This window comes from Tubulanus polymorphus, chromosome 12 (genome assembly GCF_964204645.1).
Source record: "Tubulanus polymorphus chromosome 12, tnTubPoly1.2, whole genome shotgun sequence".
NCBI lineage: Eukaryota > Metazoa > Nemertea > Palaeonemertea > Tubulaniformes > Tubulanidae > Tubulanus > Tubulanus polymorphus.
The window spans coordinates 102,180-117,049 of record NC_134036.1 but is presented as its reverse complement, the minus strand read 5'-3'; the positions used below and the strand labels follow the sequence as shown (position 1 = coordinate 117,049).

Here is a 14,870-nt window from a genome sequence, read left to right as displayed (position 1 = left end):
AGTATCCACAATTTCATAATTAATCAGAATTAGACGACACAATGGTCCGTATTGTACGTAATAATGAGATGTATATATGCGGTAAATATCCGCCAGTATTTTAGTTCACAGAAATTCCGCTATCGTTATTCGTAGGGGCAGCACTGTACGGTTCACACCGATTCACGCGCGAGTAATACAGAATTTTTTTCAGTCGAATTTCGTTCATTATTTGGCACGATTTCATTGTATATTGTTAATTCTTTTAACTTGTTAGCTTCATCTAAGAGGATCTTCTTTTTAAAACGATTTTTAAGCCATTTTTATAGAACTCTTTTGTCAGCGGATTGTATTATCATCCGGTAAAAAAGCGATAGACTCACATGCCACAGGAAGAATTTCAATCAAATTAAATTTTATTTTCCAAAATTGAGCATTCAACCAACACTACCATCAAAGTTGCAGTACGCAAATCATTAAACATCCTATTTATGTCGACCTTTCTTGGTCAGGGTTAAAATTGAACCCTTCCTGCGCCAAAAACTGGAAAAACTTCAGTTGAACCTCGTTAATACGACAAATCTGTATAAAGGCGAAACCAGTTTAATATAACAATTGCATCCCACAAGATTCATATCAACGAGATTCCACTGAAACTAGAACAGAAAATCAGTAACAACCACCACAAAATTGGTGAATAATTGATAGATACATTTATTTATTAATTTCATTGAAAAATGTATCATGCATCAGAGTTAAATATCAAACTAAAGTCTTGCATAAAGTGAACATGTGATCAACGCCGCAATGAACTGACTGAACTAACCCAGGAACCGAAACCTGAAATCAGATTTACAATATCAGACATCAGATTTAAAATATCAGACATCAGATTTATGACGAATCAGTTTCACACATGTTGTTTCTGGTGCGTTATGTTATTACAGTACAGTAGAGTCTGTTCCTAACTCAACAACTCTATGCACCGTCGTGGAGAAATAAACTTAAAATTAAATTTCTTTCCAAAATATGGAGTGAGTGATGTTTTAGGAGTGTTTTAAATCTAGAGAAATCGAGACTTACCTTAAACGGAAAGAATTGATCGTCCATGTTTCCTAAACCTAATGCGCCATGTTTATTTCTACCCCACACGTACAGATCATTGTTATCTACAATATAATAACATTGCAAACATTGTAACATCATTCTAGTCGCTAGGCTAGGGATTGATAGAGAGGGAGCAGGGCCAGGGAGTTTCACAGACTAACTAGCATGTCTCCAGCCTCAATTGCCTACGTACCTATTGATAACTATTAAAATGAGACATCGATTTCTAGCATTACTTCCATTAGTCACGACTCTACTTGGTTCATCTTGGTTTATCTGGGTTCATCCTGGTTAATCTTGGTTTATCTGGGTTCATCCTGGTTCATCTTGGTTTATCTGGTTCGTCCTGGTTCATCTTGCACCATCTGCTCCACTGCATCAATGTCTGTATAATGTTCAAATCAATTCTCTACTGATTGTAGGTAAAGGGGGAATCAGTGACCACCATAACATCCGTCAATAGTTCCACCATATTGATGACAAACATCCTAAAAAATATACATGAAACTTGATAGATTTGAGTTAGAGTTAGAATTAAGTCTAGTAACCGGTGTATCAGAGAAATGGCAAACTAAGGTACCCCCCAAAATGAGGGTTAGGGGTCAAATATTTTTTGTCTCCAATTTCGATGAAATTTAGAATAGACATGTATTCTGGGGTACTGATCACAAATCTGAAAGAATTTTTAGGATCCGAGGCCCCAAAAATGAGAAATTCGAATTCTTAGGGGTACCCCCTAAATTTTCAAAAGGCCCTGGACCCCAGAGTTTTCGAGATATCCGAAATCTGATTACAGATTTGGAATCAGCACCCCTGAAAATAGTAAGGACGAAAATTTTAAGCAAATCGAAGAGATTCGATTTTTTGGCAAAAAACGGCAAAAATCTAAGGTGTAAGTCCAGGAGTTTTTTTTCGGCGAAAAATTTTTTTTCTCTGATTCCTTCGAACCTTGGTAAGAAGATGTATTCTGAAGTGTAGATTCCGGATCCGCAATCAGATTTTGAATCGGAATTCATCTTCATTGGCAAATAAGGGTTTTAATGCCCAAAATATGCACCCCAAAAATGGGGTACAAAGCCAAATTTTTTTTTTGGCCCAATGTTAACTAAATTTACTACAGACATGTTTTTTGGGGTGCTGATCATGAAAATGAAGTTAGTTTTTGGATCCAAGGCCCAAAAAATGAGAAATTCGAATTTTTTGGGGGACCCCCTAGATTTTCAAAAGGCCTTGGACCCCAGATCTTTCGAGATATTTAAAATCTGATTGCAGATTTGCAATCCGCATCCCTTAAAATAGTAAGGACTAAAATTTCAAGCAAATCGAAGAGATTCGATTTTTTCGCCAAAAATTGCAAAAAAATCTAAGAAAATTAGTTTTTGGATTGAAGTGCCAAACAAGAGAAATCCAGGATTTTATGTTTTTAGCCCCTTCAAATTGACCTGTTGATGTCTTTTTAACAGCTGATATGAAATATTAAATCAATTTTTAGATAGAAATTGATCAATTAACTAAAAAACCCATTAATTCAAGTAACTATCACATGGTTTCAGACATCTACAAACATCTCTTTTCTCAAGAAGAAATTCAGTTATAACCAGGCACACAATTACTCAATGTATTAATGCTCGTATCTGTATCAAATACAATCAATGATGCTAATAATTCCTAGTCACATTTTGTAAATTAAATTAACATTCAATTGTTGATGATCTTATTGATTTGTGTGATAATTCAGTCAGAAGAATTCGAGTCTAGCTCAGTCTCAGTTAGTGCACTATCGCAGCAAATTTACCAGAATTTGTTTATAATTACAGGGGTTTTCGAAGATGTCACCAGTTGGAATTAAATTGATAATTTGTGTTGTTGTATGTACACAAATTGCATTTATAAATGTGGGTATGTACAAGAAATAAGATTTTTTATTGTTTTAACTTTTGCCTTTAACTATTTTTTCAGTTTATCGGCCTAACTAAAATTTCAGTCAATCAGTTAATAATTAATAGTTGTACGCGCTCTTCTGACCCGCCACAAAACACTCAATGCTGTACAGTTTCTGGTAAGTTAATAAACTCACAATTATTTGCGATTGAATTGAATTGGTCACTTCAAGGCGATATTTGGATTAATTTTGAATAATTTGGCGAAAATATTCACTGAAATCGATCTATTTACTCGACTTCTAGATGATATCGTTCATATTTCTTCTTTAAACATCTAAATCGCTCCGAAATCAGCATTTATAACGAATAAATTCGGTAAAAACGGCAAGAAATAAAACCGCGGAAGTCCCACATAATCTACGTGTCGCGCGTCTAGAAACCTCGCATACCTAGGCTAGTTAGACCGTATAGTGCTGCCCTCACTGACTGCGGAGATCAGGTGAACTAATTACCAAACGACATACAAATTACTTCGATCAGATTCTGTTATTCTTTTAGTTTATTTTCAATCCCATTTCATATGAAATAAAAACAATATAGAGATGTTAAACAAAATTTCACTCCGATATTACATTGTACTGTACGGTGCTGCCACTAATTCTGAGTTGGCGGCTACCTCGCATACCGATATCGCCTAAGTGCAAGTTTACCGTACGGTGCTGCCCTCGCTCACAGCGGTGATTGGTAACACTATCTGAAAAGCAGTGATGTAGCCTTTGTACCGTACGGTGCTGCCGCCACTATATCGACGGTGAACAGAAGCACTATCAGATTTTCCAGACTTATTCTAATAAAACTCGAAATGGTCTCATAAACTTCTCCAACTGTTCGATAATAGAATTAATGAATAAAATGAAGTTTTTTCTAACGAATTCCACCTGAATTTTCGCCTCTGCTCGCACCGCTTGGCATTCATAATAATTGATATATTATATTAATTAATCATGTTCTAGTCACAAAGCAATGATATTACATTAGATATCTTTCAGCAATGCATTCCTCATACAAAATTCCTGTCTATAAATGATAAAACACGTCCAGATGGGGAAAAACTGGGGAAATTCATGTTTTAAATGATTTTCTTTTTAAACTTTAAAGGAAAACCTCAGTGTTGTAGCGAGGTGGTGAGGACACTAGTACCATTCATTGCTGATGATGTAAACAATTCAAACCAAAGAGAAAATCTGTGAGACGAAACAGATCTCATTTTCAAGTTTGACACGAAACAATTGAAGCAATCTTTGAATTATTGGATTCTAATTTCATTCCTCGTGAATCGGCGACAAAAACAAAACTTCGCAAAATGTGAAATAAGTTTTTTAATTGTTGAATTTTTCCTGATTCTTAACAATAAAAATTAGAAAATTAAATTGAGTTAAATATCAAACCAAAGTCTTGCATAAAGCGAACATGTGATCAACTCCGCAATGAACTGACTGAACTAACCCAGGAATCGAAACCTGAAATCAGATTTACAATATCAGACATCAGATTTACAATATCAGACATCAGATTTATGACGCATCAGTTTCACACATGTTTCTGGTGCGTTATGTTATTACAGTACAGTAGAGTCTGTTCCTAACTCAACAACTCTATGCACCGTCGTGGAGAAATAAACTTGAAATTAATTTCTTTCCAAAATATGGAGTGAGTGATGTTTTAGGAGTGTTTTAAATCTAGAGAAATCGAGACTTACCTTAAACGGAAAGAATTGATCGTCCATGTTTCCTAAACCTAAGGAGCCATGTTTATTTCTATCCCACACGTACAGATCATTGTTATCTACAATATAATAACATTGCAAACATTGTAACATCATTCTAGACACTAAGCTAGGGACTGATAGAGGGAGGGAGCAGGGTTTATGTATAGAGGGAGTAGGACCAGGGAGTTTCACAGAGTAACTAGGCTTAAGAATAGAGATAGTGTGTCTCAGAAATCCCTATCCTTATGTACTAATAGCATGTCTCCAGCCTCGATTGCCTACATACCTATTGATAACTATTAAAATGAGACATCAATTTCTAGCATTACTTCCATTAGTCACGACGACTCTACTTGGTTCGTCCTGGTTCATCTTGGTTTATCTGGGTTCATCCCGGTTCATCTTGGTTTATCTGTGTTCACAGCTGGAGTCTTCGAATGGCCGTAGGGGACGAACTAATTACCGATTTGCTCATCAAGATTTGTGAAACTACGCGCAACACGCGGCTCAGAACGGCCTGTAGTCACTGAGTAACCTGTCTGTGGTTTAGTTTCACGATCGGATATTTTCACAAACCACATTGGTATTGGCTTATTGGTATAAGCCCATCCGATAATAAAAAGCTTACCACCAACGATTAGGTAACTAACTAGTACGGGCGGCCTAGCAGGTTATTGGAAGCAGGTTATTCTCTCACTGTGGAGGTCCCTGCTCAGTGCTGTATCTGTGAGGGCACAAAATCTCATGAATTCTTATCTTTTTAACCAATATCAAAATTCGTACATTGAGAATCATTGCGGCTTTTAAGTCTTTATCAATTGGAGAGACTTAGTTTCACTGTAAATAAAGAATTAGCGATTGAATTGAGCGCGCTCCACCGTGCGCAATTTCCATATCGACCGTCTTGTGCTGCCCCTTTGTATAACGATAGCGGGGAAAAAATGAACTAACATAATTCTCGGTTGCCAGAGTCTTTGAACGGTGGTAATGGACGAACTAATTACCGATATGCGGGCCGGATTCCGAGGAAAATTCTCAAAACCTTAAACTGCTCTGTAACAATTGAACCAAACAATTTTTCTATAAAAGAATTAACATTAAAACAGTAAATTTGAATCGGGATATTTCTAGTATCGTCTGGCAAAGAGCGACAGGTGTTTGTATGTTCTCCGCTTATTTGCACGCAACTAAAATAATATCGAAGGAAGATATGAAGATTTTGTTTATTCAGATGATAAATGATCATTCAAAAATGTAAATGAATAATTTATTCTGTATATAAATACTAATTAATTGATGTGAAGTGAATTTTAGCTAAAAAAAATTGAATATCGTTACCTAAAAAATAAGGAAATATCATTCAAAAATTATAACATATTCATGGTATCATATTTAATCAGAATTAGGCGACACAGTTGTCCGTATTGTACGTAATAATGAGATGTATATTCCAGCGGTAAATATGTGCCGCTATTTTAGTTCACAGAAATTCCGCTATCGTTATTCGTAGGGGCAGCACTGTACGGTTGCGATTTAGCTTAACCTCACAATTATACTGTGGCATGCGAGCAATACGGATATTTTCTTCGCCGGATTTCGTTCATCATGTAACTCGATTTCATTGTGTATAAATAGTACTATCACATTTTAAGCTTTATCTAAGAGGATCTCATTTTTAAAACGATTTTCAAGCCATTTTTGATGGAACTCCTTTGTTAGCGGAATGTATTAGCATCCGGTAAAGCAGCAGACTCACATGCCACAGGGAGAAATTGTAGCAAATTAAATTTTATTCTCAAATAATTGTGCATTTAACCAACCGTACCATCAACGTTGCAGCTCATGAACCATTTAACATCCTATTTAGGTCGACCCTTCTTGGTCCGGGTTAAAATCTAACTCTCCCTTATGAAACCAACTACAAATTTGCGCCAAAAACTGAAAAAACTTCAGTTGAACCTCGTTTACCACAAATCTGTGTAAAGACGAAACCAGAAAAAAAATTCAGTAACAACCACCACAAAATTAGTGAATAATTTATAGATAAATTTATTCATTTCAGTCAAAAATGTATCATGCATCAGAGTTAAATATCAAACTAAAGTCTTGCATAAAGCGAACATGTGATCAACTCCGCAATGAACTGACTGAACTAACCCAGGAATCGAAACCTGAAATCAGATTTACAATATCAGACATCAGATTTACAATATCAGACATCAGATTTATGACGCATCAGTTTCACACATGTTTCTGGTGCGTTATGTTATTACAGTACAGTAGAGTCTGTTCCTAACTCAACAACTCTATGCACCGTTGGATAGAAACTAACTTAAAATTAAATTTCTTTCCAAAATATGGAGTGAGTGATGTTTTAGGAGTGTTTTAAATCTAGAGAAATCGAGACTTACCTTAAACGGAAAGAATTGATCGTCCATGTTTCCTAAAGCTAAGGAGCCATGTTTATTTCTATCCCACACGTACAGATCATTGTTATCTACAATATAATAACACTGTAAACAATGTAACATCATTCTAGACGCTAGGCTAGGGATTGACAGAGAGAGGGAGCAGGGCCAGGGAGTTTCACAGACTAACTAGGCTTAAGAATAGAGATAGTGTGTCTCAGAAATCCCTATCCCTATGAACTAGCATGTCTCCAGCCTCGATTGCCTACGTACCTGTTGATAACTATTAAAATGAGACATTAATTTCTAGCATTTCTTCCATAAGTCACGGCTCTACTTGGTTCATCTTGGTTTATCTGGGTTCATCTTGGTTTATCTGGGTTCGTCCTGGTTCATCTTGCACCATCTGCTCCACTGCATCAATGTCTGTATAATGTTCAAATCAATTCTCTACTGATTGTAGGTAGAGGGGGAATCAGTGACCATCATAACATCCGTCAAGTTCCACCATATTGATGACAAACATCCTAAAAAATATACATGAAACTTAATAAATGTGAGTTATGTTAGAGTTAAGTCTAGTTAGCGGTGTATCAGAGAAATGGCAATCTAAGGTACCCCCCAAAATGAGGGTTAGGGGTCAAATATTTTTTGTCTCCAATTTCGATGAAATTTAGTGTAGACATGTATTCTGGGGTGCTGATTACAAATCTGAAAGAATTTTTAGGATCCGAGGCCCCAAAAATGAGAAATTCGAATTCTTAGGGGTACCCCCTAAATTTGCAAAAGGCCCTGGACCCCAGAGTTTTTGAGATATTCGAAATCTGATTGCAGATTTGGAATCAGCACCCCTGAAAATAGTAAGGACTAAAATTTTAAGAAAATCGAAGAGATTCGATTTTTTGGCAAAAAACGACAAAAATCTAAGGTGTAAGTCCAGGAGTTTTTTTTTGGGCGAAAAATTTTTTTTCTCTGATTCTTTCGAAACTTGGTAGGAAGATGTATTCTGGGGTGTAGATTCCGGATCCGCAATCAGATTTTGAATCAGAATTCATCTTCGTTGGCAAATAAGGGTTTTAATGCCCAAAATATGCACCCCAAAAATGGGGTACAAAGCCAAATTTTTTTTTTGGCCCAATGTTAACTAAATTTACTACAGACATGTTTTTTGGGGTGCTGATCATGAAAATGAAGTTAGTTTTTGGATCCGAGGCCCAAAAAATGAGAAATTCGAATTTTTTGGGGGGACCCCCTAGATTTTCAAAAGGCCTTGGACCCCAGATCTTTCGAGATATTCAAAATCTGATTGCAGATTTGCTATCCGCATCCCTGAGCAAAGTTAGGACTAAAATTTCAAGCAAATCGAAGAGATTCGATTTTTTTGCCAAAAATCTAAGAAAGTTAGTTTTTGGATTGAAGTGCCAAACAAGAGAAATCCAGGATCTTATGTTTTTAGCCCCTTCAAATTGACCTGTTGAGTCTTTTTTACAGCTGATATCAAATATTAAATCAATTTTTAGATAGAAATTGATCAATTAACTAAAACCCATTAATTCTAGTAACTATCATGTGGTTTCAGACATCTACAAACATCTCTTTTCTCAAGAAGAAATTCAGTTATAACCACGCACACAATTACTCAATGTATTAATGCTTGTATCTGTATCAAATACAATCAATGATGCTAATAATTCCTAGTCACATTTTGTAAATTAAATTAATATTCAATTGTTGATGATCTTATTGATTTGTGTTTAAAGTCATAATTCAGTCCGAAGAATTCGAGTCTAGCTCAGTCTCAGTTAGTGCATTATCGCAGCAAATTTACCAGAATTAACTTTGTTTATAATGACAGGGGTTTTCAAAGATGTCACCAGTTGGAATTAAATTGATAATTTGTGTTGTTGTATTTACACAAATTAAATTTATAAGTGTGGGTATGTACAAGAAATAAGATTTTTTATTGTATTAACTTTTGCCTTTAACTATTTTTTCAGTTTATCAGCCTAACTAAAATTTGAGTCAATCAGTTAATAATTAATTAAGAGTTGTCCGCGCTCTTCTGACCCGCCACAAAACACTCAATGCTGTACAGTTTCTGGTAAGTTAATAAACTCACAATTATTTGCGATTGAATTGAATTGGTCACTTCAAGGCGATATTTTGGATTTATTTTGAATAATTCGGCGAAAATATTCACTGAAATCGATCTATTTACTCGACTTCTAGATAATATCGTTCATATTTCTTCTTTAAACGTCTAAATCGCTCCGAAATCAGCATTTATAACGAATAAATTCGGTAAAAACGGCAAGAAATAAAACCGCGGAAGTCCCACATAATCTACGAGTCGCGCGTCTAGAAACCTCGCATACCTAGGCTAATAAGACCGTATTGTGCTGCCCTCACTGACTGCGGAGATCGGATGAACTAATTACCAAACGACATACAAATTAGCTTGATCTGATTCTAACATTCTTTTTGTTTATTTTCAATCCCATTACACATGAAATAAAAACAATATAGAGATGTAAAACAAAATTTCACTCCGATATTACATTGTACCGTACGGTGCTGCCACTAATTCTGAGTTGGCGGCTACCTCGCATACCGATGTCGCCTAAGTGCAATTTTACCGTACGGTGCTGCCCTCGCTCACAGCGGTGATTGGTAACACTATCTGAAAAGCAGTGATATAGCCTTTTTACCGTACGGTGCTGCCGCCACTATATCGACGGTGAACGGAAACACTATCAGCTTTTCCAGGCTTATTCTAATAAAACTCGAAATGGTCTCGAAAACTTCTCCAACTGTTCGATAATAGAATTAATGAATAAAATGAAGTTTTTTCTAACGAATTCCACCTGAATTTTACCTTCTGCTCGCACCGCTTCGCATTCATAATAATTAATATATTATATTAATTAATCTTGTTCTAGTCGCAAAGCAATGATATTACATTAGATATCTTTCAGCAATGCATTCCTCATACAAAATTCCTGTCTATAAATGATAAAACACGTCCAGATGGGGAAAAACTGAGGAAATTCATGTTTTAACTGATTTTCTTTCTAAACTTTATAGGAAAACCTCAGTGTTGTAGCGAGGTGGTGAGGACACTAGTACCATTCATTGCTGATGATGTAAACAGTTCAAACCAAAGAGAAAATCTGTGAGACGAAACAGATCTCATTTTCAAGTTTGACACAAAACTATTGAAGCAATTTTTGAATTATTGGATTCTAATTTCATTCCTCGTGAATCGGCGACAAAAACAAAACTTCGCAAAATGTGAAATAAGTTTTTTAATTGTTGAATTTTTCCTGATTCTTAACAATAAAAATTAGAAAATTAAATATCAAACCAAAGTCTTGCATAAAGCGAACACGTGATCAACTCCGCAATGAACTGACTGAACTAACCCAGGAATCGAAACCTGAAATCAGATTTACAATATCAGACATCAGATTTACAATATCAGACATCAGATTTATGACGCATCAGTTTCACACATGTTTCTGGTGCGTTATGTTATTACAGTACAGTAGAGTCTGTTCCTAACTCAACAACTCTATGCACCGTCGTGGAGAAATAAACTTAAAATTAAATTTCTTTCCAAAATATGGAGTGAGTGATGTTTTAGGAGTGTTTTAAATCTAGAGAAATCGAGACTTACCTTAAACGGAAAGAATTGATCGTCCATGTTTCCTAAACCTAAGGAGCCATGTTTATTTCTACCCCACACGTACAGATCATTGTTATCTACAATATAATAACACTGTAAACAATGTAACATCATTCTTACTAGTAGAATGTATTTGCAGGTTTCATAGTCACTAGTGTTCATGACAAATCTCATTTAATGACTTTCAAGGACTTTTTGACACCAATTTCAGGACTCATAATTCAGGATTTCAGGATTATACGGTTATTGTAATGGTTAAGCCAGGAATGTTGAAATCTACATTTTCCAGGCAGTAGATTTTAAGAGTTGTAATAGTGAACTTGTATCTTTGATTTGCAGATGACAGGTAACTAATGACAGATGCCATTCAATGATCATGAAAATGATTTAAGGATTTTAGAGCCCATTCCTTTAGAGCTCATGACACTCAAGGCCTTGAATTGACCCATTCCTATTTTAAAACTTTTAAGGGCCTTCTAGGAACGCTGTATTTGTATCAATTTTGAAGGCGATTCAATGGATGAAACTTACTATTAATGGCAGCGAAATGCGTTAAACCGCAGTAGATTCCGGTTACAGTTCGATCCCGATACATTTCACTTTTACCAAACAGAGGCTCCGGGAGAGCAGACGGCTTTAAACTCTGTTCAAACGCCGGACCTTTACCCAGAATTCCATATCCCCAGACAAACACTCGGCCTATATCTGCAAGGAAAATAATAGCAACATTTTAAATTTACTGCAATCTTTCTTATTTCTGCTGAGGTTAAAAGCCGACCCAGCTGGCCTCCTGTTCATTACTTTTTTTTGCAAATCCTGATCAAGCTCAACAGACGCGGCAGTTATAGAAGTGAACTGATTACAAAATTCTATTGCAGTTCACAAAAATGACCCGGCCGATTATGAGAGACAAGATATCAATTCATTTGAGCCTTAACCTCACCATTTAGAACCGCGCATATCGTTCCTCCGCTGGCGGCCATTTTTACTTTCCCGATTTCTGACGATAAAGGAATATGCTTCGGCGTGTGAATTTGCATAGAGTCGCCACCTGCTGACAATAATTGATGATATTCACTGTTACCCCAACCGAACAAGTCACCTTTATCTAAAATACACAATTCACACACAATTTGAGATGAAATTCAAATTCATTTCAACAATGAAAACTGTTAATATTCACCTGAAACTGCGTAAACCGTATCGGCTTTACTCGTTATCTGCACGATCCGTTCACCGTCGATATCACCACGGATACGCGTAGGTCGTGATGTATTGTTGTAATTACCGACACCGGTTTGCCCGTCTCCCCCGAAGCCACACGAGTAAACATGTCCGGTCTCTGTGAGTACGAGAGTGTGATCCTGACCACAAACTACATCTATCACATTGTCAACTATTTCTAATTGTTGTATCACAGCACTTCCACTGAAAACACACAATTCAAAAGTTGGTTAAAGATAACAAGCGGATAAATACCATAGTAACAATGTTCTTATAATTGTCACTACTTCAATTTGGTTAACTCTGGAATAACATTTGAACAACTGCAACAGCTGAAACAAGGTCTGGGTTCAGTTGTTCAAATGTTGGTTATCGTTATCTGGGGCTGCAGTTGCTCAAAGTCGGTCAGAGTTAGGATAGGTTGACATAGTGACAATTAAAACTTCATTGTTGCACATTGCGTTTGTCAATCAGTTAACTCTAACCAACCTTTGACCGCGAATGCAGCCCCTTGTGGTCACAAAACACCATGATAATGAGGCAATTTCAATATTCACTAGCATTCATCCACCACAGTGAATCACTACCAACTTTTGAGGCCCTGTTCTCAGGCCCAGGGCCTCATTACCCTAAAATTCATAGATATGCAAATGTCTACCCTGCCCTTATGTACACAGTGGTATCTGACAGCAGATAATTCATAGGTGGCGCTTACCGATATTTTTCATGTTCATGGATCGACCGTCCGCACTGACCGTAGCTGTTGTTTCCGAACGCGAATACTAGAAATACAATAAACAGTAAAATACGAAATGATAGTTCACGTATAATCTGATAGATGGCGAATGAGTGTTACTGCTTACCGCCTTCGTTGTCTGTAAGTAATACTGTATGAGCGCGTCCACAACTGATTTTAGTGACTTTAGTTTTATCAGCATCGTTGAACGGAAGTAAAATTGGACACGGTTCGATCACATAATCTAGAATTCTACCTTCAAATAGTAAAACATTTCATCAATATCGATTCACCTTTAAATATATGCAATTTGTTATAACGATTTATCAGCCTCAATTATCATCTCAAACCGGACAATTCTGATAATTTCACACTGAAGATAATTAACTATCAGTTACAGACATAGTTTTCTGGTGCCCTGAAGTTTGTTGTAACGAGATTCAAACATATGAGGTATTAATGCAAACATAGAATCGAATGGAGGATTTAGGGCCTACCCCGCCCGCCCGGCTCCACTTGTTGAACGTACCTGATTTTCTGGGAAACTCCTGATAACCTAATTGTGAATCAGTGTTTATACCGCATCCATAAACCGCTTGACCTCGAGGAGTTTTACAACTGAACACAGTGAAACCATAACCACAACCCACCGTCTGTACCTAAATATAATACATCTCATTAACATACAACTTATCTGTTGTACAGGTAGAGGGGTTACACTCATTGAGGGGTTACACTCATTGAGGGGACACTCATTGACTGGTTTATTGTGAAACTCACTTGTATTTTATAAGCCTCCCAGAATATCATTCTATAAGGATGATGCCAACAAGGCATCGGTTTTAATTTAGATTTTCGCGGTGGTTTCACGAACGACTGAATACCTACAAATACAAAACAGATCTTTAGTCCTAGCCGCGGTCTCAGAGTCCTAGCTGCAATCTCACTATCTGCGTCCTAGCCACAGTCTCAGAGTCCTAGCTGCAGTCTCAGTACCTGACCCCCCCTGTGAGAGAGATTTAAACTCACCCAGTGCTCCTGTAATAGCGTGTCCCCAACAGAACACCTGATTCGCTTGTTTAGATGAATCTCTCAGAGTCCTAGCCGCAGTCTCAGTACCTGACCCCCCTGTGAGAGAGATTTAAACTCACCCAGTGCTCCTGTAATAGCGTGTCCCCAACAGAACACCTGATTCGCTTGTTTAGATGAATCTCCTGCATATTCAACAATCACAGATTCTCGAATCTTATTCGCATCCAATTTTTTCTTTGCTCGTTTTTTCCAGCTTCGTGTGAAGCGTTTCTGTTGTAGTAGATTAGCAGCGCCGCCTAGTGGTGCCGTTAATAAACTACCCTTACTGGTGAGGAGCTGTGAATTTACACAGGTTTTGATGACTTGATTTAACATGTTCAGCGCCCCTCAATGACGCCCTCTACTGACTGCTTCAACAATCTACAAACATAAAATATACACCGATGATGATAATGGCATAGACACACCAGGGGGAGCTATAGGGGATTTTTAGGCACTGGTCTGGGACGTAGCTACGGCTGGAGTTGGTTGACAGAGAGTGGCTTTGCCTTTTTTGGTAGCTTATAGGAATCCATTGCAGTTTGCTGTGTTTTCAATTGTCTGAATGAAGAATGGCAGTTTGAATTGGTCAGTCTTCCAACGACGAATTGAGAAGCATCAACTCCGGTTGTTTGTGACAATATCAATTAACCGGACTACCATTCCGTTACGGTCGCCGGGGGTGGACCCTTGAGTGACAGTCCACGACATTTAATGCGGCAAGCCGCTTCACCACTCAGTCTCTGGCCATTTCGGTGTTTGGGGGTGAGGAATATTCTCTTACATTCTACTTCAACATAAAATAGTTTAAATACGCCTTAAATGACACTAAACAAGGCTTACCTCCACAGATTCCGGCTTTATTTATTGCACTTTTTGTAAAGTTTCGTTTCATGAACGGCTCGACGACCTTGAGAATTTTCTACCACCGCATGTACTCCGCTGCCGGAGTTAGAATCAATTCAATTCATTGAACTCGACTACCAGAGGCGGTGTCAAATCAATTTTA

General features: G+C 37.1%; 1 protein-coding gene and 1 long non-coding RNA gene across 3 annotated transcripts; both read right to left on the bottom strand.

The window, feature by feature from the left end:
- Positions 1-4,362: 4,362 nt before the first annotated feature.
- On the bottom strand, positions 4,363-5,173 carry LOC141914259 (uncharacterized). The gene is made up of 3 exons (XR_012620744.1): positions 5,024-5,173; positions 4,729-4,814; positions 4,363-4,489 (listed from the first exon to the last, which is right to left on the bottom strand). It is a non-coding gene; the product is annotated as an uncharacterized LOC141914259 (long non-coding RNA).
- Positions 5,174-6,770: 1,597 nt separating this feature from the next.
- Positions 6,771-14,765, bottom strand: LOC141914000 (RCC1-like G exchanging factor-like protein). 2 transcript variants are annotated; one of them, XM_074805243.1, is made up of 11 exons: positions 14,705-14,765; positions 13,942-14,242; positions 13,571-13,674; positions 13,320-13,449; positions 12,918-13,046; positions 12,770-12,836; positions 12,014-12,258; positions 11,774-11,938; positions 11,362-11,535; positions 10,822-10,907; positions 6,771-6,908 (listed from the first exon to the last, which is right to left on the bottom strand). In XM_074805243.1, exons 2-11 carry the CDS (start codon positions 14,195-14,197, stop codon positions 6,831-6,833), a joined length of 1,434 nt encoding a protein of 477 aa, XP_074661344.1. In that variant the 5' UTR covers positions 14,198-14,242; positions 14,705-14,765; the 3' UTR covers positions 6,771-6,830. The 2 variants fall into 2 exon arrangements, 1 of the variants encoding a protein (XP_074661344.1); XR_012620678.1 differs by lacking the exon at positions 6,771-6,908 and adding an exon at positions 10,555-10,581 and having other exon boundaries at positions 10,822-10,923.
- Between the last annotated feature and the right edge of the window lie 105 nt (positions 14,766-14,870).